Source organism: Stylophora pistillata, chromosome 7 (assembly GCF_964205215.1).
Source record: "Stylophora pistillata chromosome 7, jaStyPist1.2, whole genome shotgun sequence".
NCBI classification, from domain to species: domain Eukaryota; kingdom Metazoa; phylum Cnidaria; class Anthozoa; order Scleractinia; family Pocilloporidae; genus Stylophora; species Stylophora pistillata.
In genome coordinates this window covers 29,376,997-29,401,081 of record NC_142525.1, presented here as the reverse complement: position 1 = coordinate 29,401,081, position 24,085 = coordinate 29,376,997, and the positions used below count along the sequence as shown (strand labels likewise).

General features: G+C 38.5%; 2 protein-coding genes and 1 pseudogene across 5 annotated transcripts; 1 reads left to right on the top strand and 2 right to left on the bottom strand.

Annotated features, from left to right (window-relative positions):
* Nucleotides 1-34: 34 nt before the first annotated feature.
* Nucleotides 35-7,087, top strand: LOC111320696 (excitatory amino acid transporter 3-like; annotated as a pseudogene). Its single transcript, XR_015989299.1, has 7 exons — nucleotides 35-1,793; nucleotides 2,836-2,878; nucleotides 3,104-3,438; nucleotides 4,105-4,338; nucleotides 5,036-5,230; nucleotides 5,813-5,949; nucleotides 6,847-7,087. The product of XR_015989299.1 is annotated as an excitatory amino acid transporter 3-like (transcript).
* Nucleotides 6,967-16,974, bottom strand: LOC111320783 (uncharacterized). 2 transcript variants are annotated; one of them, XM_088726783.1, is made up of 8 exons: nucleotides 15,400-16,974; nucleotides 14,221-14,785; nucleotides 13,949-14,043; nucleotides 13,510-13,666; nucleotides 12,827-12,890; nucleotides 12,280-12,533; nucleotides 10,845-11,016; nucleotides 6,967-8,527 (listed from the first exon to the last, which is right to left on the bottom strand). In XM_088726783.1, exons 1-8 carry the CDS (start codon nucleotides 15,447-15,449, stop codon nucleotides 8,406-8,408), a joined length of 1,479 nt encoding a protein of 492 aa, XP_088582909.1. In that variant the 5' UTR covers nucleotides 15,450-16,974; the 3' UTR covers nucleotides 6,967-8,405. The 2 variants fall into 2 exon arrangements, with proteins under 2 accessions (XP_088582909.1, XP_088582908.1); XM_088726782.1 differs by having other exon boundaries at nucleotides 6,967-8,530; nucleotides 15,400-16,286.
* LOC111320784 (uncharacterized) lies at nucleotides 16,438-23,939 on the bottom strand. 2 transcript variants are annotated; one of them, XM_088726784.1, is made up of 8 exons: nucleotides 23,683-23,939; nucleotides 22,915-23,531; nucleotides 22,321-22,415; nucleotides 21,616-21,775; nucleotides 21,405-21,468; nucleotides 20,388-20,641; nucleotides 19,246-19,420; nucleotides 16,438-18,694 (listed from the first exon to the last, which is right to left on the bottom strand). In XM_088726784.1, exons 2-8 carry the CDS (start codon nucleotides 23,506-23,508, stop codon nucleotides 18,564-18,566), a joined length of 1,473 nt encoding a protein of 490 aa, XP_088582910.1. In that variant the 5' UTR covers nucleotides 23,509-23,531; nucleotides 23,683-23,939; the 3' UTR covers nucleotides 16,438-18,563. The 2 variants fall into 2 exon arrangements, with proteins under 2 accessions (XP_088582910.1, XP_022779217.2); XM_022923482.2 differs by having other exon boundaries at nucleotides 16,438-18,691.
* Between the last annotated feature and the right edge of the window lie 146 nt (nucleotides 23,940-24,085).

Genomic DNA, 24,085 nt, shown 5'->3' with positions numbered 1-24,085 from the left:
TGTGAATATTATTGTGCAAGACGTCGCTTAAAATTAGCACCGTGACATACATAAACATAAGGGGGCACCCATCTCGATTGCGTCACTGAGATGTCAAGTAACGAAACATATCACTCAAGCCAATTGTTTTGTCTCTTCGTTTTTTTAAAAAAGTTCTGTCGTGTAAGTTTTAAGGACCACATTTGCGTCCAATCTGTTCTATTCCCATTCTGGCTCCTGTTTCCTCTATCATTGTACATCTGGAGTATCTTTATCTTACAAAACTAACATTCTGGATAACTCGAAGCCGTCTCTATTTCTCTGCTTGATGAGCCCCGTAAAATGACCTAAAATATCCCTACGCCGTGAAAAGAGTGAAGAACGACGCGCACGTTTAACATTTTCCCGGAAAAGTTTCCGTTTCGCTGCGAAATTTATTAACCGCCAATTTCTGTAAATGACACATTCAACTTTTTTACGTTGAGTTGTTTATATTCTCAGTTTATGTTGTGACTTCTGCAAAGTTCTGGGCCGTTTTGAACAGCGCAGCTAAGAACTCAAGATATTGTCCAGTACCTCCTTCAGATGGCTGTAACAGACTGTAAAATAGTTATATTTTGATATATCGGCACAACCTCACTAACACAATGAACATCCCAATTCGTTGCCTTATTACGTCCATTTGCATGATCTGCTTCATTGATTTGCTCGGCTCCAGAACGCTTTTTTGCTACAATGCGTAAACACGTCTGAAGGTTAACAAATCGTTCATATTTCATTCTTTGATTTAATTTCTCGTGCTTATTTTGATACAAGTTACAGCACTAAGTAAACACACTATGACTCGAACCAAAGAAAACGATTTGGGTTAGTGTGATAGAATTAGAATGTGCTAGATTCCTGTGCAGGTATTTTCAGTTTTGGACGGAAGTTGAAGTCTTTTCCCCGGATATTTGCAAAATGCCTTACTTTGAATTTTAATTCAATAAGTATCCTCTTCCTTTCTTTTTTTTTTGGTTTGTTTCAATTCCATTGAAAAGGCGGAGAAATTATCTCCATCCTCAAAGAAAGCTTTGTTTAGACTATGCGCCTTAAAAGCCAATCTAGACGCTTCTTTAGGTAAATACAATAAGAGTATAATTTAGGGAGGCCTGAGACAATGCAAAGCTGAAGCAGACTTCATTTCTGTCTTAGTTGATCGAAACTGCATAGTAGGTTTCAAAATAATTCATTTTAATCATTGTCAAAGGCGTTTGAATAGAGGCACAGTTCATTAAAGATCTTTGTAGGTTGAAGTTTCATTTGCTCTCGCTAAGTGACTCTCCTACACGAAATGGCAACCTTGGAGATGACTGATGGAGGAAGATTTTGCCGATAAGGAAAGTCTTGTGGAGCAGGAATCCGGAATAATTTGCTTTTAGTGTTACTTGTCACTGCTACAGTTGTTGGTCTTGTGATCGGAGTCCCTGTCAATCCTCCGGTAAATGGAATCAAAGACCCCGAAAAAAGGCCACAACCATCATGCTCTTGTCATTTCCGGGCGAACTGTTGCTTAATATGCTGCGAACGGATCATCCTTCCACTCGTCATAGCAAGTCTAACTACAGCTGTAGCAGGACTGAATGCTGCAAAGCGGGTAAAATTGGTCGCCGAACCCTAATTTACTATTTGTCCACCATGGTCTTAGCAGCGCTTTTGGATGTGTTACTGGTTCTGACCATTAAGCCTGGCAAAGAGGATAAGCCTTAAAAGGAAGGACCATCTTTCAAGAGAATGGAATGTAGAAACCTTGATTCTATTTTGGACGTGATAAGGTAAATCTATTCCACAACATAGTAAAAGAGAGGAAATGAATCGTGAATGCAAGCATGTATTAACGACCTTGATAAAAGCCTTGCGAAGACTTGGAGGTTATTATTTTTTTTGCCAGCTCTGTTGCTCCAGCACTGCAGTATATTGCTGCAAACAAATTGTGTTCACGTGAGCTGTATTCTAACGAGTGGTAGTTTATTTGGAGGATTCTCTAAAGGACAATAGAGAGTTCTGAGTGGCAAAAGAAACACCCGAAGCTAAATACATCAGAGCATTGTCTGTCACGGAATCAATGCTGAAAAGTTAGTTTTATTTCATTAGAATGTAAATAGATTATATTTCGCCCGTCAATGGTAGTGTATTCCAACTTACATGAAAGGGTTCTAGAGTCTTTCAGATGAAAGTCCAGCGGACTTGTTTCAGCCGGGAAATATTCCATTATTAGAACTCTATAAAAACGGAGCAAAGAGGCGCATGTTGAAGTCGAATATTAAAACCAAAGAACACCGACGCCTTTTTGCCAAAATGAACATACAGTACGGCGTAAATTGATTGTATTAAGAAGTTTCTTACTTTCAAAAAGTCTAAAAAATAACTGAAGGTGCAGGTCCACAAGTTACATACTAGAAACGTGTTCTCACTCATCGATATAATCCATTGACTTTAGAGATCATTCATTCCTATGTAGCTAAGCAAAAACAAAAAAAACAAAAACAAAAACAAAAAGAAACAAAAAAGAAACAAAAGAATACAAGAAGAAAGAAATCACTAGAAGAAAAATTTACCTGTTAGGAAAACAAAAGACAATCTAGTAATTTTAAAGGGAACTGGGTGGTGCTGGGCCGGTGGGGAGTGTAGCGAGTTGATTTTCTTTTACCAACTGAGTTGATGAAGAGGCATCTGAAGCTGACGTCTGGAGCGTCAGCACTTGGTCAGAGCGAATAGTATATTTTGGCATAGTATATCGTATCTTTCTTACTCTGGTGATTATGATGGAACATAAATCAAATTCTAGATCTTTCTATATCTTTTTTTTTTTTTTAGAAACTGTTTTCCCAGTAATTTAATAGGGGCCACTTTAAAGCAGGTATGTACATTTGTGTTCATAACGTATGCTATACAAAGAAGAACTGATCGATCGAGTTTTCTACTATTCTTTGTGCTTAATCAGGAGAAAAACGTGCGAGTGCAAAGTAAGAGATAGTAAACTGTACCTATATCCGTGGCAGAGTATCAAAAAATCATGTGATCAGAATAAGAAAAAGCCACTTAGGCCCAAAGCTGGATTTCTTCTGGGTCTTCCCTCTCATAGCGATAATTGTCCATGAAGGCTTCTTAAAAACCTTTTTCTTTTATTTCGCTATCTTCAGACTCTAACCTAACCATTGCCACAAATGAGAAAATGATTTCAACATTTCAAAATGGTTCAGAAATAATCTCAACAGTGTCAAAGCAGATCTATCCTGCTTCAAATACGGTCCCAGCGGGAATGAAATCGGACGACGGAGTGAATCTTCTTGGCCTGACCGTGTTCTCCATTATCTTTGGGATTGTGATAGGAAAACTTGATCCCAAAGGGAAACCACTTTATGAATTGTTTTCGACGTTAAACGATGCTGTGTTAATGCTGGTCACTTTGATTATGTGGTGAGTTTTAGGTTGTCCATAAGCTTCTTGTATATAAAGGATCTCTTCTGGAGTACTTGTGGGTTTTCAGTGCGAAATAATCTTTGTTGGGTGTCAAAAGTGACCCTAGATTCATTAGCTTTGATTTGCTCCGTCCACTGATTGGACTAAGGAATTCACGTCACATTCCCCATCAATGAGGTGCACATAAAAAACAAAGCGCGACTTATTTTTCCTTTGTTCTGATTGACTTTAGGTTGTAATGCGCTCACTTGGCTTTCACTTAACGAAATGGTGGAACGCTTGTGAAGTGATTCATTAAACATGATAGATGCAAAGCGCCGGACCTCGTTCCCTCAACTCGATCAGTCACAGCTTGTTAACCACAGACATAACCAGCAAAAAAAAATTGAAATGACCAAACAAAATAGTTATATGAAATGAAGAAAAAGCTGATCGCCCGATTAGAGGAGAAAGGGAATCTGGAAAAGATTGGTAGGTAGACAGTTCAGGTAATCCATCAATGTATCTTTTAGAAAGGACCTTGATCTAAAGCAGCTTTGGGGCTTTGGACCGAAAATTTTTTTTTTACCATGCACATCATACTCTGATTTTAAGACCTTTGGACGGGTCGGTTTACAAAATAACCGATTTTATAGGAAGAAGAGTGTTCCATTTCTGTTCCAGGTATTCACCATTTGGTGTTTGTAGTTTGATTGCCGCACGAGCGGCAAGAATGGATGACATCTTGGGATCAATCCAGAAACTTGGCATGTCTATCGTCACAGACACTATCGGCTTAATCATCCACGCCCTATTTGTCCTACCAATCATTTATTTAGCTTTTACGAGGAAGAATTCATATGCATTTATCAAAGGCCTGAGAGACGCAATGATGACTGCATTTGGTATTTCTTCCAGGTAAATTTCAGGCAACCAGAGATACAGATGATACGGGATCTGCTACGTTTAACTGAAAGTAAGAGGTACCCCCCCTATTACCGACGAAGGTTTACCTTCATTGCTTACATACAAGGCGTCCTCTGGAGCAAAAAAAAAAAAAACTAGCTCTTCATTTAAACAACACTTCAACAGACACATCATGTGCTGTAATATTTTCTTATGCGAGGGATAGGACGCTGGAAAACTGGAGCTGAAGGGTGTCAATCGTTATTTAACTGGCATAGGATGGCCTGAAGATGACAGCTTTAGTATAGAGTATCGCAGTGTAAGGTATTACAATTTAGGATCATCCTATATTGCAGAATAGGCTTTTGCATTTTCAGCAAGATCTTCTCGTGGTAATGTCCAAACTTGCATTTTACTCATATCAGGTTGTTTGACTCTTAACGTCATTACTATTCTCTACTGTAAGTGGGATTCATTTTCACCTCACATCCTTGTGTAGGGTGAAAGTGAATCCAAAACTCATTCAAAACCCCAAAAGCTACGCTTTTGATTGAGTTGTACAAAGCTCATGTTTAATAAGCTGTTAACAACTCATTACATGATTCATTTGTGGAGAAACTATCTTAATGTAAATTCCTCTATTTGGTTTTCGTACTTTACTGGAATGTTATCTTGCGCAATGAATTCTGGTTCCCTTATTTCTCTTCAGCGCTGCAACACTTCCCACCACTATGCGATGTGTTAAACAGAACAACGGAATTGATCCGCGCATAAGTCGATTTATGCTACCGCTGGGCGCCACCATCAATAGGGACGGCTCTGCTCTCAGCAGACCAGTTTTACTGATATTTGTGGCCCAGTTAAACGACATAGATCTAAGTCCGGGAAAAATTGTCACAATATGGTGAGTACTACATGTGGAATACCAAAGTATGCTCGTTCCTGCCTTTTAGTAACTTCCTGTCACATGTGTAGTGGCGGATCTAGTGGGAGGATCCGGGGGGAGGCGGCCCCTCTTATTTTGGGTAAAAAAATAATCACAGAGGGAAGAAAGCCGACAGATGTACGCACTCAAAACTGCCCTACCCCCCTCCCCCTCAGCTCAAGCTCTGGATCAGCCACTGATGTGTATGGTGAGTATGCTGTAATGTGATATTTTCGAAAGAAAATTGTTGTAACAAATTTCGAAGACGGAACTAACTTTATATAAATCTACATACGGCATTTAATGCAAAGTTAGCAATGCATTGTATATCAATATAATTTCCTGTACATGATGTGAAGATTCAAGTAGTTCCGTTGGTCTCGGAAGAGAAACTGGTTTTTGCAAATCACGTCGCCAAGGAACTAATGTACATCGGCAGTAAATGCAATTCAGGATTTGGAATAAATTGATATTTAGTAAAACTTAATACTTTCTTGGCTTTGTAGCGCAAAATTTCCCAGAAAACCATTTTTATATTTCTTTTGTTCCTTCACGATGCAGTGTGATTTCCGTGTTACTGGCAGTGGGAGCTGCTGGGATTCCAGCCACAGCTCATGACAACAATAATTGCTTTGCAGGTGGTGAATCTACCTCTTCATGACCTGGGACTCATTAATTCTTGCGGTTGAGTGGTTGCTGTAAGTGTACAACCTTCATTTTATTTGATTTTGTACAGTGCTGGCCAATCTAGTCTATGATATTTTCAGTTCAAAATTTAAATACGAAACAATTAGAAGTGTCTCAAGAATGTGCCCCGATTTGGATAGAAGTTCCAGGCCCTTGAGTGTTATAAAGGAGATTTGTGCTTTCTGACATGTTTCCCGACAAGTTTCATGACATGTTATTGTTCTTTCTTTGCTTGACAACCAAGCCTCAATTTTCCGCTATCTCTCTCTAGTTTTGAACAGCACGATATCAAAGATGCTATAATCTTAGCAGCGTGTAGGACTTTTGTTACATGCTTACCAACTTCTATATTCTGAGTTCGTCAACGCGTTCTTTATAGTACAGTTGGCAGATTATCTTACCGCGAAATCGAAATTGGTCTAGGCTCGAATTCCCATTTCTCAGCTCGTTGCAAATATTAAACGTCTCTTTCAAGAGCAATTTTCAATTTAGTGTCAAGCTGATCTGGGATAGTTTTGATTTTGCTTTACTCCACTGTGTGATTTGTTTAGAAAAATTGCGTCACTGTCCGAACCATACAGGTTCAACACCAAAACTAATGAGGACTGGGTAACTCTCTTTTCCCGCGCTTTCAGAAATTTGCTTGCTTTTATTTTGAGTTTTCATCGGCTCCTCAGGGTATTTTCCTTTCCTCTGATTGGCTGTTCTGATTTCGTTGGTCTTGGCTTCACGACACCCCGGCAATCGCAAAGTGTTTCAACACGGTGTAAAAAATTCCCCCTTTAGGAAAGCATGGATAAAAAGATTTAAACTGTAGTTATAAAACACTACTGGCTGTATTTTTTGCCCCACTTTCCCATTTTACCCCCAAAACAACTACAATGGTTTTTTTTCTGGTCTTCAAAAAGGGACCGTTTCATCACAGTTGTCAACGTCATGGGGGATGCCATGGGAACGGGTATTATCCAACATCTATCTCGTGGCGAGTTGGACGAAATGGACGAAAAAAACAACAATCCAACTGGAAATGTTTTGAAGGAGAAGTTTATCAAAGCTGACGGCCCTGATTCCGCTCATGTGGCGACAGCTAGCCATGGTTTGAATGACACATTTCATACAAATGCTTTCAACGGCATTAGGGAGCTTTAGCAACGAGAGCGGCAACGGCAACGAGAACGGCAGAAAACAATAGGCTTAATGAGCAAAGACAATCGCCTTGCATGTGCGTTTAACATTTTGGTACATTTCTTTGCCGTTCTCGGCAAAACAACAACGTGAATAACCAAATTTTAGGTTTTCTCGAAAACGTGAGCGCATGACGGTTAATTTTTCTTTCTTTTTCCTTACTTTAACGGCGTTCGTAGTGATATAGTCTCTGAATAGTTCGCCAGCAATTTCCAAGTGAAACACATCGGAATAATCTCGAAAGAGTTACAAAAACGAAAAGTTAGATTTCGACACGACGTTTTCGTTGCAGTCGCCGTCGTCGTTGCTAAAGCTCCCTAATCCATTGGCCGAATAAAAGGCCAAACAATTTAGCTGCTAGGCCCAAGAGCTGCGGATAAATTTTAATCTTTGGCTGTAAAATAAATTGGTCATAAAGTTTTCTTTTTTGATAACCAAGGAAGGAAGCTAACCGTTAGCCATGAAATGGCCAAAAATATTAAACCATTAGCCGTAAAAACCGTCACCCCATCGAGACCCTCAATTAGGCGGTAGCCTGTTTGGCCTTTTTCCTTCTTTGTTGCGTCACAAACATTGATATATCTTATCGGGCTTAGATCCAATTTGTTTGCTATTAATGCTGGGTAAAGAGGAAATCGCTCGCTGCTTTGTTACATGTCTGCGGCTTTGTTACATAGCGATTTTATTTTAATGCATTTAGGCATTATTCGTTTAACCCATTGGTGCGATGATTAGCACAGGGGCGTAGCCAGGATTTTTCAAAGGGGGGGTCACAGAGGCTACTCACCAGATTGTCATGTCGACCTCCCCGCCGTGCATGTTTTACTTAATGTTACAGTTTTGGGATGAATAGTGAGAGTATAGCGGGCAGGCCAAGATATTGTCATGGCGTTTTCACCGCCTGAATATTGTAGGTTGTTTGCTCAAAAGAAGGCCTACCAAGGGGGGGTCACAGGCATCCCAGGACCCCCCTGGCTACGCCCTTGTAGCAGCTATATTCTCCTTACAATACCACTCCTGAATCTCATACTAAGGTGATGAGAATAAAGGAAATGATCAGCAACTAAAGAAGTTCTCGATTGTTTAACAAGTTCTCCTTGTCAGCACCTTGGAAAATGTACGGAGAACAGATTGTGTCAACGACGTCAGGGTGGGGAAACAGTTGCATCCAGTCCCCCCCTCCCCTACCCCACAAGGGTCAAACTCTTGTCAACACATGAATAGAAGAACTTGTGTGAGTTTACATTGAAATGCAATTCTATATCACGGTGTAATGGCAACATCATTGCTGAAATTTAGCATGTAGTTTTTCAAGCTGTTCTTGAGCTCTATGCAGAGCTCTCCTTCCTTCCTCCAGCTCCTCAAAAATCTCTTTCTTTTCATTGAACGCGCGGTTGTTAAAGTCTGCTGGCAGAAAAAAATGAAACGAACCGTAAATTACACCGTGTTCATTTCATCTAGTTATTGCGAAACTTGATGTTGCGTTTAATTATACCAGAGACGAAACTGAATTACAATATAATTTGAATATATCAACAAAGTTGAAATGGTAAATTGGCCACCGTTACGATTATAAAAGCTGACGTTTCGAGCGTTAGCCCTTCGTCGGAGCGAATAGAGGAATTGTGGGTTGTGTGTGCTTTTAAAGGCAGAAAATGGAGCTACGTTATTGGTGGGAACATGGCAACGAGAAAAACACGAAAAATTAGTGGAATGAAAAGGTTCGTTGATCCCTGTGGGATTTAGACTGCCGGTTTGAAAGATGAGCTTTTGTTCAAGATTTTTACGGCTCTCCGTGCTACCAAAGTGTAAGGAAAGACCGCAGATTGCCATATGTTGCTTAGAATGATTAGGTAAATTAAAATGTCTGGCGACTGGTTTCGATGTGTCCTTGTCATTCCTCTCCACGTCGCGAAGGTGTTCTCGGAATTGATCACATAGTCTTCTGCCTGTTTCGCCGATGTATATCTTTTTGCAATAAGTGCAAGTTATGCAATAGGTTACATTGGCGAAGGTGCACGTGAAGTGATCGGTGATCAGTTAATGGATCATTTGGGTCCCGATATTTTCTCAGTGTTTTGAATGAAAGGACACGTTTTGTATCGTGCACGAGCGCATTTAAAAGTGCCTGGTTGGTCATTAGTCTGAAAAGAACTTCTGACCAAAAATTGCCTATGTTTTTGTCGCATTTGAATGAAATGAGCGGAGGCTGCGAAAAGATAGTGCTTGTCTCTGGATCGTTTTGAAGTAATTTAAAGTTTTTAAGAATGATGGATTTAACTGAGTAGTTGTGAGGGTGAAACGTGAGAGTGAATGGAATACGGTCGGAATCTTCCTTTTGTGACGTTTGTAGTGCTGAATGTCGATCAATAAGTTGGGCGCGGTGGTAACCCGCTTGAACGACAGAATCAGGGTAACCACGTTTATCGAAAAACTGGCACATCGACTCTGATTTGTGGTGGAAATCAGAGTCATCACTACATAAACGACGAGTCTTAGAAACTGAGAAAAAGGAATGGAATTCTTAACGTGAGATGGATGCGAAGACGAATACAACAAGTAATTATGCGAGTCTGTAGGTTTGTAATACACACTAGTGCATAAACCGTTGCCTTCAATTGAAACTTTGATGTCTAAAAAGGATAAAGAATTGGCAAGAGTACCATATAACCCCATACATTAATTAAGCATTCAGACTAGTAGACTATGTTTTTAAAGTTTGTCGTGAAAGACAAATAAGTGGAATGCATAATTAATGTATGGGGTTATATGGTACTCTTTCCAAAGAATTTTCAGAAATTTCCCAGGTATACTTCAGAGTCCGTTTGAAAAGAATTGACTGCGGTTATGAATTGAGTCAGCTCCTCGCTGGTAGAGGAGGTGGCGCCGATACAGTCGTCGATGTAGCGACCGTAGAGTTCAGGTTTGGAGCCGTTGTATTAGCTGAAAAATTGGTGTTTGACAAAACCTACAAAAAGATTGGCATAGCTAGGTCCCATTTTGGTACCCACGGCTACACCATTGGTTTGTTTGAAAAAGTTGTTCCCGAATGAAAAACAATTGAGTGTGAGCACTAGTTCGGCAGTCTAAATCCCACAGGTATCAACGAACGCTTTTCATTCCGCTAATTTATTCGTGTTTTTCTCGTTGCCATGTTCCCACCAATAACGTAGCTCCATTTTCTGCCTTTAAAAGCACACACAACCACAATTCCTCTATTCGCTCCGACGAAAGGCTAACGCTCGAAACGTGAGCTTTTATAATCGTAACGGTGGCCAATTTACCATTTCAACTTTGTTGATATATTCAAATTATTTCGTTACCCCCACCGACGTAGCTCCAAACAGTTTCTTTAGAAACTATCAGCCTGAATTACAATATGTTTGATGTAATGATCACCTGGATTTCAAGCGAAAAATGAAGAAAAAAAAAAAACCGTTGTCGAATTTCTCAGTACCCGGCTGGGATACGCGGGAACTTTCACCAATTTTTAGATTGTTTTAAATACCCAGAATCCCCACTTAAATCAAGCTAGCTGAATAAAATACCTAAGAAAATTTTTTTACCCAAAAAGTTCCAAAATCGAAAATTTTAAGACCCCCCAAAAATCCTTCGATCATTTCCTGAGTACTCTCTCCCTTATGAATGTCAATTTTCACATATATCAAATGATATGGCCCTGGAAACGAGGTTGGTATCAATCTCTGATGTGAACACTCACCCTGGTTACGCTTCACTTTCTGCTGTGCCTTTTTGGAACGGAAGCATTCCCATAGAATGCCCATCAGGATCAAGGCTGATAAAACTCCTAATGATATGTAGAGCACAAGTTTCAACTTGGTGAATTGGTCACCGAAAACACTCGCCGTCTTCTCAGGATTTTGAAGTTTCAACTGTTAGAGGGGAATAATAATGCTTTTAAGTTCTTATCAAGAAAAAAGAAGGTAAACGGTCAAAGCTAACTGCTTGTTGCGAATATGTAATAGGCGAGGGGAAATATAAGCCTTTGACTAAATGAACTTAACAGGTGTAAAACAACTTTCCTAAAAACAAGTTATCTAATAAAATATCTCACGTGCGCTTATGCGATAGAGAGCAATGAGAGTGATAACTTTCTCTAATTTCCATGAACATTCTAGTCCAATATTCAAGCGCTTAAATATTGTTAAACTGCCTGACCTTGTCTTCTCTACTGCAGCCTTTTTGTATAAATTTCACAATAGACGTTTACCATGTGTTTGATACTTTTTTCATTCAAGTAAATAAAAAACATAACTACAACACTAGAAGTACTTCGAATTTGTCCTATTCTTTACCTAAAGTAAGAACAAATTATTGAATATTTAATTTAAGATTTAAGGGCCCCAAAGTATGGAACTCAATAGGTGAAAATTTGAAAACTTTATCAATCTCAAACTTCAATGAGTCAGTAAAATGCGATCTAGTCAAAGACTATTGGCTACTTATGTGCTTATTAGCAACTTATATACTTATTTACAACGTATGTACTTATTAGCAGCGTATTGTTTTCCAATTTACTGTATTCTAGTCTCCTGTTGATTTCTGTAACCTTTTTAAGTACTTCTTTATTTTGTAGTTTATAATTATATAGCTGTTACTAGTTGCCGTAGACAAAACTTTTTTGCTTAGAGCAAGTATGAATGCGAGTACAAATAAAGATTATCCGTTATTAGATCGCCGGCATTGCCTGTGGACACTGCAAAGCGAATCCTGTGATCTAATTGGCTACCCGAGCGAGCAAGATAGGCCCATCTTGCTCGCTTGGGATTGCCTGCTCTGATCCTGCGCAAGAAAAAATGTACTGCTGCAGAAATAAAAAGTTCGTTCTTTTTAGACGACGGCAGAAGACAGTCAAAACAAAGAAAACTTAAACGACTCTCGTGGATTCATTGTGCTTCAAAAACAATTGGCTTTCTTTCCCCTCTCCCGAGATAAACAAGTCTTATTTCTTAATAAAGTGACGATTTTTTGCGATATAAAGATGGCTGGATGTTAGCCTCGTTCTTTTATCCCATTTTTATGGACCTCGATTTCGTCTCGGTGCATAAGAATGCAATTAAAGAATTCGGCCATTATCTAGCCATCTTGACCTTATGCTTGGTCAATAACACATGTATATAAATAATTCAAGTTACCTTAAAGGACTGTGTAAGCGACAGACCAAACTGGTAAATATCTGGGCGAAAATACTCCAAACATTCTGCGAAAAACTTTCTTCTCTTTGAGACAAGGAAACCAACATCTCGTTGAAGATCCATTGTTTTGACGGTGACCAATGATTTCAGTTTATCTTGCTTTTGATAAAAAGAGGCAGTGAGGCGGTCCAACATTATTCCATTTACCTCACGGGCTTCTAAAGCTTGAATGGCGCCATCAATATCTCCAAATACTGAAATAATCAAGCAATTCTAAGTTTCGTCCGTTTTGGCAAGATAAGTATAACTTTAATAGTTTGAAATGCCCACCTTACATGTATATCTCAGTTCAAGACGAACTCTAATAACTAATAAACAACATAGCATCATCCTTGTTAATGAAGAACGAATTCAGTTGTTCTAAGATCAACTGCCAACAAATGCCGTGTTTTTCTGACCTGTTCATCAGTTGTAGTAGTTGCTTAACTGTTCTTGAGTTAATCATTGTAACTATCCAAACGACTACCTTTCTCAGCTCTAATTATACCTGTAGGAATTGCATCTTCTTCAAGTGCATGCTGATATTCAGTACCGTTGTCTAACACTGCAATCTGAAGGAAAAGGAAAAATACTCTACTCTTTATAACTTTAATAATTTGGATATATCAACAAAGTTGAAATGGTAAATTGGCCACCGTAATGATTACAAAAGCTGACGTTTCGAGCGTTAGCCCTTCGTCGGAGCGAATCGACGAAGGGCTAACGCTCGAAGGGCTAACGCTCGAAACGTCAGCTTTTGTAATCGTTACGGTGGCCAATTAACCATTTCAACTTTGTTGATATATCCAAATTACTTCGTTACTCCCACCGACGCAGCCTCAAACAGTTTCTTTCGAAACTATGAGCCTTTATCTTAATAACTTTAGATTTGAGCGAGGAGATTACAAAAATATCATGGGCGAAGCTGCTTCAAATATTACACATTCATTGACTGGTTCTAAGGAAAACGGATACTTTGCTTCATTTTGCTTTGTTCGGTCTCAGGAAACGGACACAAATGTTTTGATGTACCATGATAAATAAATCTAGAAGATAATATTTGTGCAACCTTCTTCTACAGAAAATTTCCGTGGAACCAACCAAGTAGCTTAAAAACATTCCTTATTGCTTTTGTGTATCTTTCGGATAATTTGCTTGTACAGATATCTATGTCTATCTCTAGCAACAAACCTTGAGCTCCTTCAGGCTTAGTTCATGTTCCATGGAGAGAGCCGTCAAGGTAGAGGCGATATGAGCCGTGAAGATTGACATACTAATGAGACCTAATGTGATCCAAATAACAGAAAATATACGCGCCCTAGCTGACTTTGGAACTTTGTCGCCATACCTGTTAGATAAAAACGGGAAATAATTCTTACAGGTTCATTTGAGTGATCATCAGTCAACATTTCAAGGTATATGGACCACATGATAAGTTTTCTCTTTTCCAATAAACCACAATTTCTATCGGTTTCCTGACTGATACGTCACTTGGGATGTTAGGAAAACGCGGGAAAAGTTTGGCGCAGCCTCGTGGTTTACAAAGTTTTCTTGCGTTCTTCCAACATCGTGCGTGTTTAATTAGCCGGTCAAAAGATAGAAAGTGTGGTTTATTGCTTAATTCACCCACCCAACAGTTGTCATGGAAATAAAAGACCACCAAAAGCCGTCCCAGGAGCCTTTGAGGAATGGACGATTAAATTCTTCGGGGTTCCAGTAGGTGTCCTACGGGTCAAACAAAAACAAATACAAGGGCACCAATGAGATAAAGATGAACGAAAGAATAAAAAACAAAGTCAAAAAATAGAGCCGTGATATGAAAGTCACAATGGTTTTGCAAAATAATACAGAAACGTTGAAGGAACTTTTAAAATGTAAAATATTGAATGATGTGAAACTTACCAATGCCCAAACAAATATACCAGCAATTGCCGCGAGAACAAGATTGATGCCGAACAAAGGCCAGGCGCTCAAAACAGCATTGAGCACAACATCTTCTCTGTTTTCGATAGAAATGTATACTGTGCCCGGATAATCATGGGTTTGAATAAAATAAAACTCACTGTAATGTCTATGGCTCGTGGGTTCGAATATCGGAGCAGCAACGTGGATTTTGTTGTGCCTCAGAAGGCTAATCATTTCAAATTCGCTGCTAGCATGGCGATCTTGGAGGAATGTTGCACCACAACGGGTAAAGAATTTCAGTACCACTTCTTCTCCCATCCCCGACGGTGTCGTAGCGTTGGGAACTGCGTACAAATAGGGTGGCTTATGAATCCAGCCTATTATTAATTTTTGGAAATTCAGCGTCGATGAAGGAGATGAAGTGTTAAGCAATTCGTTTCTTGTCGTGTAATTTCGGTAGACGGAGGCGTTCCAAAGGGCAGCAGTGCACAATTGCAATCTCGCTGTCCAAAAAATCACTATAAAAACTGACACTGACATTTTCAATCTTTCCCTCAATATTCTGTTGAAAGAGGAAATATTATCATGAAGAAATCGATTATAAATAGTGCAGGGTTATTTGTGCATGGGACTAAGCAAAACTAAAACTAGAAAACATCGAATGAATTCTCCTCTAAAGCAAAAAGAAAAGAAAGGTGAGTAAAATACTTTGGCAACACCGCATCTGTTACTGAAAAATTAGAAGGCACAGGCATCTGATAGTTATTATAAATGAAAAGAAATGGTCTATGAGGGGAAAAATGCACAAAGATGTACTAAATCATAGAAAATGAATTGACTATTCATATCCCATAGAAACTTGCTATTTTAATCAGTTAGGTCCACAATGGTGGTAAAACCTTTTTTTTTAGTTCTCTTGTAAATGGGTATAAGCCTAAGGTTGATGAATGACAGAAATAAGGTTAGCGTAAAAGTTAAACCAATTGATCTGTTATGGTGGCAGTTTCTCCTTCAAAACTTTAGGTATTCTCAGTTTATAACCATAGTTTGCTGAATGAGAAAAAATTAAATTGCAAAATTGAAAGACGAAAAGTAATAAAACAGTGAATGCCCGACCTTCCATCTCCAATTTAAAAATCGTTTTATCAACGATACTCAACCAGTCATTCTTCTTACCGAAAAATGCTCCTTTTAATTGACTTGCCGTTATCCTCGCAGATGCACATGAAGTTGAACTCTTCGACGTTGCGTTTTTTGACAAATTTTGCTGGTGTTTAATTATTCATATGGATATTGTTTACATACTGGTTTTCTAAAGGCAAGCATCCTGTTTTAGATACTCGGACTAACATTTACCTCGTAAGTTTTAATATGGTACATAAATAGAGCTAAATAAAACCTTTATCAGAGGATTTGAGAAGGATGGTGTGACTCTTCCAGGCACAGATTGCAATGCTAAGTTCAAAGCAACTTTTAAAAGGCGGTTGGAATCTCGTAAAGTTAAGAAAACAACGTTCAATTTATGCACCAAGTTTATGTTAGGCATTGAATACCTGATGATAAATTTACACTTGAATAAAGGGGCACTGAAACGCTCTGTCAAGTTAATCACATCTAAGACAAAAAGGAAGAACTGAATAGCAGGACGCATGTAATTGAGCTGAATAAATTTAATTTAAATTTGTTTTGTTTTTTTGTTTTGTTTTGAAAAGGACTGAAGTAATGGAGATAGAGATATCATGAATTAGTCATTTGGCGTAATACCACCTTATTTAATAACAGAACAGCGCAAGCCTTTGAAGGGCTAACGCTCGAAACATCAGCTTTTTTATTCGTTACGGTGGCCAATTTTACAATTTTAACTGAGTTGATATAACCAAATTACCTTGTTACCCCCACGACGCAGCATCACAGTTCCTCAAGCCTTTGAATAATTTGAGAACCTACAAAACCCGGTTTTCTGAAAAAAGCTGTGGTTGAAAAATGTCTCTTACATTTTCTACATTGAATATTTAATAGTTTAAATTACCTCGCGCACTATATAATTATATATATATATGTATAACTAGTTAACAGGCCTCGAGCCGACAGAGACGCCGCGCCAGAAGGATCCAAAAGGATTCATAGTCCAAACCTCGATAAATGATAGGAGAAGTAGTATGGCACACGAGGAAGGACAACTTTGAGCGAAGAAAGACATAAAAAATCTAAAAGTTTGATAAAAAACGTTTTGGTCCAAGACCTTCATCAGTTGTAATACAATAACTTACAATCTCCTTAAATAGGTTTACAGGGAGGGCGTGATGACACGTATTAACAAAAACAGTATAACTACGCGAAAGATTATCACAATCTGCAAAATTACCACAATCTACGAGAAAAGCAAACATAGAAACTAAAAGATTGTCGAGTCTACTGAAAGTGTTAAGGAACCAGCGTTGAAATAAGGCGAGAATTGTACCAAAATTCCCAATCAAAACTGAGACCGGGACCTTTGATGCCCACCCAATTAGAAAAATTCTCCACATTAATCATAGTTTATTCTTTTTTTCGGAGTGAAATTCCTGGCGCTTATTCGAGCCAAAAGGTGGCAGAGAGAGCAACTGTGCGCTCCAATATGCTTCTTTGGTAATTAAAAGTTTCTCGATGTTACTTGAATTGTTTACGATTGCCTGCGCTTGATCAATGCATTGGAATGAGAAATCGCTTAAATCATGTGGTCTTTTATTAAAATGTACCGCTACTTCACAGGTCTTTTTCTTAGTGACCATAGCAGACTTATGGTTGCGAAATCTAACTCTAAAATAATTTATAGTGGAATCAATGTATTGTAGGCGACATTTCTTGCACGAAGCCAAATAAATGATGTTCTTAGAGTCATGGCAGGGAAGTTTCGATCGTATCTTGTAACTCTTGCCTGTTTGAAAACTTAAAATGGAATTCGATTCAACCAAGAAGTTGCGACAAAGATCGTATAGTCTTGTTCTATTACATTTAAAACATCCCTTAACCTCAGCAGCTCCTTCGCATTCGATTTTAGGGCCAAAACGGGTTGGCGCCAACAATTCTTTGAGGCTTTTAGATCTGCGGAAGGATGCTATGATGGAGTTTGAAGGAAAAAGCTCTTTTAACTTGGAATTGGATTCCAAAATACCTAGATGTTTTCTAATGATGCGACTTACGTCAGGTAAATTTGGATTAAATGTGGTCACAAATGGGAATAATTTCCTCTTAGATTTGGCATGAGTCCCAAGTAGATCACTTCTAGGTATGGTAGAGGCCTTACGAAACTGATAATCTACTAATTTAGAAGGGTAACCTTGATTAACCAGATAACCCTTGTATTCAGTTATTCTCTGGGCAAGAAAAGCTTGTTGAGAGCAATTTCTTTGTAACCTCGTCGCCACGCTATAAGGAATAGCTTTGAAAACGTGTTTAGGATGGGCACTTGATGGGGGGAGATACAGGTGACTATCAGTTGGTTTTGAATAAACGTCTGTCCGGATAAAACCCTCGATAAGATGTAGAGTAAAACTGATCTAGCACATGGACTCTCGTTCAGAAAAAACTAATTCGACATTTTATAGTGGGGTATAAAGAGTTTATAAATTCAGTAAACTCATGTAGTGCCGGAAGGCCTTGTTGCCAGAGATAAAAAACATTATCACGGTGTCGCCACCACAAAGCCGGCTTTATGGGGCCAGAAAACAGCCTGAAAATCTATTTCACCCATGGCAAGATCTGCATAACTGCAGGCGCTCTTAGGGCCCATGGCTGTGCCATGAATTTGTAATAAAAAGTTTTCTTTAAAAACTGAATGATTACTCTTAAAGAAAATGCAAGAAATGTCGCCTAAAATACATTGGTTCCACTACAAATGATTTTAGAGTTAGATTTCGCAACCATAAGTCTGCTATGGTCACTAAGAAAAATACCTGTGAAGTAGCGGTACATTTTAATAAAACACCACATGATTTAAGCGTTAAATTCCGCAACCGTAAGTCTGCTATGGTCATATATATATATATATATATATATATATATATATATATATATAACTATATATATATATATATATTTGAGCTGATGCGGCTTCTGAGGTCATTGACTCCGTGATGAGGATCCCCGTAATGAAACGTCGTATAGTGGTTACCAAGCTGGAAAGTCCCACATGAAGACCAGATGAAATTGAGATCATGATTGAGATTGCAATTTTAAGTGAAATTGTCCCGGTTGTTCATTTTGCTTAAGGAGAGACCCATTTGGGGAACTTGTGCTAATACAAGGTCAGACTAATGTTATTTTATGTACATGATATGTATGAAATTTGGCCACTTCAGTCACGATCTGAGAACTTCAGCTTCGAGTTTCTTGAATTGCTCTTGGATTTGAGATAGCATTAGTTTTGCCGTTTCCAGTTCCTCTCGGATGGTTTCGCTTCTTCTTAGCTGCCCTTCCTTCACTGGCTCTACTAAGAAACAGAAGTGATGAGAGGGCCTTCAGTCATGTCCGTTATTGCAAAGGAGAAGTCCGTGTGGGAGTATAAGATATTGTCAACGAATTAAGTCGGCTTTGCTTTCTTATGTTTTCAGTTGCGTGCACTCCTTACCGGCTGTGGGAGAGGCAGCAGCAGGTAAGCTTGATGCGGCGTTCGAAGAGCTTTTACAAAAGTATTCACTGACAAATCACTACTCTACCCAAGAGACAAGTGTTGCTAGAACAAACTACGTTGACTTCTTCAAAGCGATGTAAGGTCGAATGTGCTTTGGAGTCAACTGGCTCATCTACCTGTTTTCTATAGCATGAAACTACCAGAAGGTTTTTTCCCCGAAGCATTTCGTCGAGATTCCTTGAAATCTCTCCACTACTCATTTATTCTCCTTGGTGGAGGGAGGAACTGTGAGAGCAAAGTGTCTTGCCTAACAAAATCACACAATGACCTGGCACCCAGACCTCTCTACTTCAAGTTCAACGCGCTAGTGATTAAACCAGTGCCTCTCCTATTTATCACATGACACTTACCAGAAATTAAGTTATTATTGACTTCAGTCTTGCATTTGTTTCTGAGTATTTGCCAGAGTGTCCCATTTATAAGCAAACCAGCAAGTATGCCGAGGGTTATGTACATAAAACCATTAAGATATGACGACGACGTATCGAACAAATTGACTTTTCTTGTTCTCTTTTTCTCCATGAACTGAGAAAGACAAAAGAAGGTTTTTGATGATCTTGTTGACCCATGAATATAATTTAATGCTCGTCTGTGTCTTGATCCTACATGTTCCCATGTCCCTGGTTCGTGGTAATAATCACACTCTTATTTGTTATAAAGAAAAATTCACGCTTCGAGTAGAAGGAAAGGGTATTATAAACTCAGAGTAGCTATATGCCCTTGGGCTGACTTGAATTTCAGTTATATGTTAAAACTAGACAAGGACAAGACAGAAAAAAAAAAAAAAAAGAAAAACTAAATAGAATGGTGCTGAAGTGTTATTAAAATGTGGGGGTGTCCGGATATTTTCTCTTTGGTTTTCTAGTTAGTCTTTTGTTTTTACTACGTAACATTATTCCAGTAACATGTAGTGATGAATTCAAAATTAAAAAAGTTTTGTCTGTTAGGGGTGCGCGATTTAGGGAGGTTCCAACTACTCTTTCTATTATATTGAAAAATGAAATTTGGAATATTGTATATATGTTAGGCGTAGACTGCCTCTGCCACATTTAACAAATGGTAAACACCGCAGCGTACACTATTGAGTTATGGATGCACGCGGGAGGTTGCTAAGCACGAAAGAAGCGTAAGAGTCGCTCGAGGCGATAGCCGAGAGCGACTCTAGCTTCTTGAGTGCTTAGCAAACCTCCCAAGTGCATCCATAACTCTATAGTGTACGGTGTGGTGTTTACCATTTGTTTTATAACATAACATTGATACATTGTAGCTAAAGAGTTCCCGTTTATTTAACAAATCTTACGTGACCAGAAAAAACAAGCGCGCGCGGAAAAAGAGTCTTTGCATTTGCTCACGTCAGCAGCGTACACCCATGGGCAAATGGGGGACGCTAAATTGACCAATCAGAGCGCGCGCTTTACTTTGGTTATGTTATAATTCACGTTGTAGCTTAAAATTCTGTCTAAAAAATTATAGATATAGGAACGGCCCATACCTTGTAAGAAGAAGTGATAGTTTGAGTCAGCATCATAATGCTTGGACGATGAAACTCCATGCAAGACGCAAGTTCTTTGTTATCCTTAGAAAAAAGCACGCCGACCTCCTTGGGAAAGTTCAAGCTCTTGAGGGAAATATGAGATGCCAAGTCACTTCTGGATTGGTGATAGGAAGCAATGTAGCGATCCAGGAACATTCCTTCCACTTCCTTTGTTTTGACAGCCTTAATGATGTCGTCTATTTTTTCGTAGACTGAACGAAACAAATGAACAAAATGTGGAGGTAGAGAAAAAGTCAATTTAGTATTGAGAACAATAATTAAGTAAAACAGCCTTGGCTAGTCACGGTGTTGATTTCACAAGAAATATAGTCGATGAATACTTTTGTAAAATCCAGATGTATTTTTTCGTTTTTATTTTTTTCAGAAATAAAAATGCATGCTTTCTCATTAGGAGTTAAGTCCAGATAATAATCAATATTGATCAGTTTCTTGAAATTCGTCGAAAAGTTTATCAATATAACTGATTCTACCATTTAGTATTAGCGTCAGTGAGCATAGCTTAAACAGATGCTATCCTATCAATTTCCCTTTAATTTACTTTTGAGTATCGACTTTGACATTAAATGAACTAAGTCACTCTTTATCGAGTCGGGTCGAGTTTACCTAATCATTCTAAGCAACATATGGCAATCGGCGGTCTTCCCTTACACTTAGGTAGCACGGAAAGCCGTAAAACTCTTGAACAAAAGCTCATCTTTCAAACCGGCAGTCTAAATCCCACAGGGATCAACGAACGCTTTTCATTCCACTAATTTATTCGAGTTTTTCTTGTTGCCATGCTCCGAACCAATAACGTAGCTCCATTTTCTGCATTTAAAAGCACACACAACCCACAATTCCTCTATTCGCTCCGACGAAGGGCTAACGCTCGAAACGTCAGCTTTTGTAATCGTTACGGTGGCCATTTTACCATTTCAACTTTGTTGATATATCCAAATTATTTATTGAGGTTACCTTTCGGCTGAGCATTTTGCTCAACTGCATGTTGGTATTCAGTTCCATTGCCCAACACTGCAACCTAGTTACCATGAGAAAAAAAATCAGCAAAGAAATAAATGAATATAAAGGCAAAAAACAAAACAAAATAAAAGAAAAGGAAAAGACGAAAGTAGACTAATTTACAAAAAGTATATTCGGATTTTAAAGGGATCTCACGGAATTCAACCTTAACACCCTCGAGACTGGTTGGTTCCATATCCAGTGAAAGAGCCGTGAGAACGGACGTGATGTGAGCCGAAAAAATCGTCATAAAAATCATTCCAAAAATAATCCATAAAGTGGAGAACAGTCTTGCTGGAATGGACTTTGGAACTTTGTCACCGTATCTGTTTCAAAAGCATATTTTGATTGATAAAGAGAAAACAATCGACATTAAATTATAATAACTAGAAATTGGTTAGGAAAGGTCATTTTCAGCCAACTTCAATGTATATAACGCAATTTGGTGCAAAGAGATATCTTTCCTGACTTTACGTCATTTTTTTAAATCAATTTTTAAGTTGGATTTAGCTTTGAGTTGTATTGAAAGGAAAAGCGATAGCAATGTACTATAAAATATAAAAGATAAAGAAAGCAACATCGTTCTTGAAACATCGTCAGCACCTTCATCTTTAGTATATTAAAGAATACATCAAGAGAATATAAATCTCTTTGTATACTTATATTACCGCAATTTCACTTACGGTTGCTATCACAAAAAGAATAAAATTATTATCCATAAATAGCAAAGCCAAAAAAAAAACGACTTCCAAGGTTATGGTTAAGCAAACATACGTGATAAAATTCGCTAAAACCTGTGATAATTAAATTGAGAATCTAGAAAGAAAAAAAAGAAGTTTGAAAAGAAATAAAACACGTTCTCTCAACTCACCCTACTGTGGTGACAGAGACAAACGACCACCAGAATCCTTGCCAAGACCCTTGAAGGAACTTTCGTGGAAACTCATCTCTGTTCCAATATGTGTCCTTAATTTCGAAAAAAAAAAAACACATAAAGGAAATAGGTGAATCATCCCAAAGATGTTTCGGAGGTCTAATAGAGTTAGTGTAAACACCCACGGAAAATCGTCTTTACATGAAGATCAAGCATTCAGGTGTTTAGGTTGCTTAGATCGATGCTTACAGCAAGTTGACACAATAAAGAACCAAAGTTTTGAATCTGCACTTTAATTTATTCAAATTTTGAGGGTGCAACGATTCAAATTAATCTCAACATTGACTCTCTACTCTATCAAGAAGTTATAGCTGCAACATTAACTTAGCTTGAGTTTTCATAAAAAGTGGTTATTTACTCCGTTGCTTATCGAAATGAAAGTTCTCTCCTCGATGGGCGGGCATTGGTTCTGTGGTTTTCCTCTTCCAAAAGCAGCGCTACAAATTGCAATACCCCTCTAAGCATAGCATAAATATCGAGCCTTTCGCTTCTCGAGAAGTATATGCTATTTTAACCCTATGACAGACTTACCAGAGCCCACATAATGATCCCGGCGATGGCCGTGAGATTCATGGTGATGGCTAACAATGGCCAAGACTTTAAAATCGACTCCAAGACGACACTGAGAGCATTGGTTTCAAAATCATCACGAATGAATTCCGTTCCTGGGTACTCAATAATTTTGAAAAAGTGAAATTCTCCGTATTTCCGAATGTGCTGTTGCTCGAACACAGGACAAGCTAAATCCACCTCATTTTTTCTCAGCATATCTATCAAGGTATGCTCACTATGAACTTGAAACAATTCAAAGTGGTATATAACGGGGGAAACGTATAACAGGCCACATTCCACCACCATGTAACGTAGTAATGTTTCTTGTATCAATCCATGAAACCCTTGGTTATCGGCGATAGAATCGTTCGACAATAAAACTGTGTATGGAGGCTTTAAGATCCATGCTACTCGAATGACTCTAACTGTTGAATTATCTCCCTCCGCGGTGAAAAAAAGGGGATTAAAAATTCGATCAGATCTGTTCATATTGCTTTCCAAAGCAGTGGTGGAGAAATCGGTGGCAAAAATGAGTTGAAATACAACAGCTAAGATCATATTGCGCCGTTCCATCTCCAATTGTTGTTCTTGAGGAACTATGATTATATTGCATACGATAAGTATAGAAACTATGTCAACATCTTACCCATTTTCGGAGAAAAGTCTCTGCGAGAACAGAAACAAGAGAACACGAAAACTCTTTCTTTGAAAATGAAAATTATAGATGGTGTGTACGGATAAGCTTACCGCTAAAGTCGTTTGACTGCTCTCGCTGTCGCTCGGAGTTTAGGACTTTGCTATGTAAATAATTAATCCTTCGATATAGATTTTATTTTTCCCTTTTGTTATCTCGCTAAACGTATGTTGGCTACCTCGGCGGCATCTCCTTCTTTCTTTTATTCAAGTCTTACGAAGGACATGTACCAGCAAAAAATTCCTTCGTAACGTGAGAGAACTTTCATGACTACATTAATGCAATATGAGAGAAACGCTGAGATGGTCGGAAGAAGGTTCAAGAACTGATTATTGTCTATTTTTAATGACAAAGATCTTTCATGCTGGGGCAGGTAATAAGCGTTAAAGGAAACTAAAATTGGTAAACTATGAAAAAAGACTCCGGGGATTGAACTGAATCGTATGAAAAAGATGC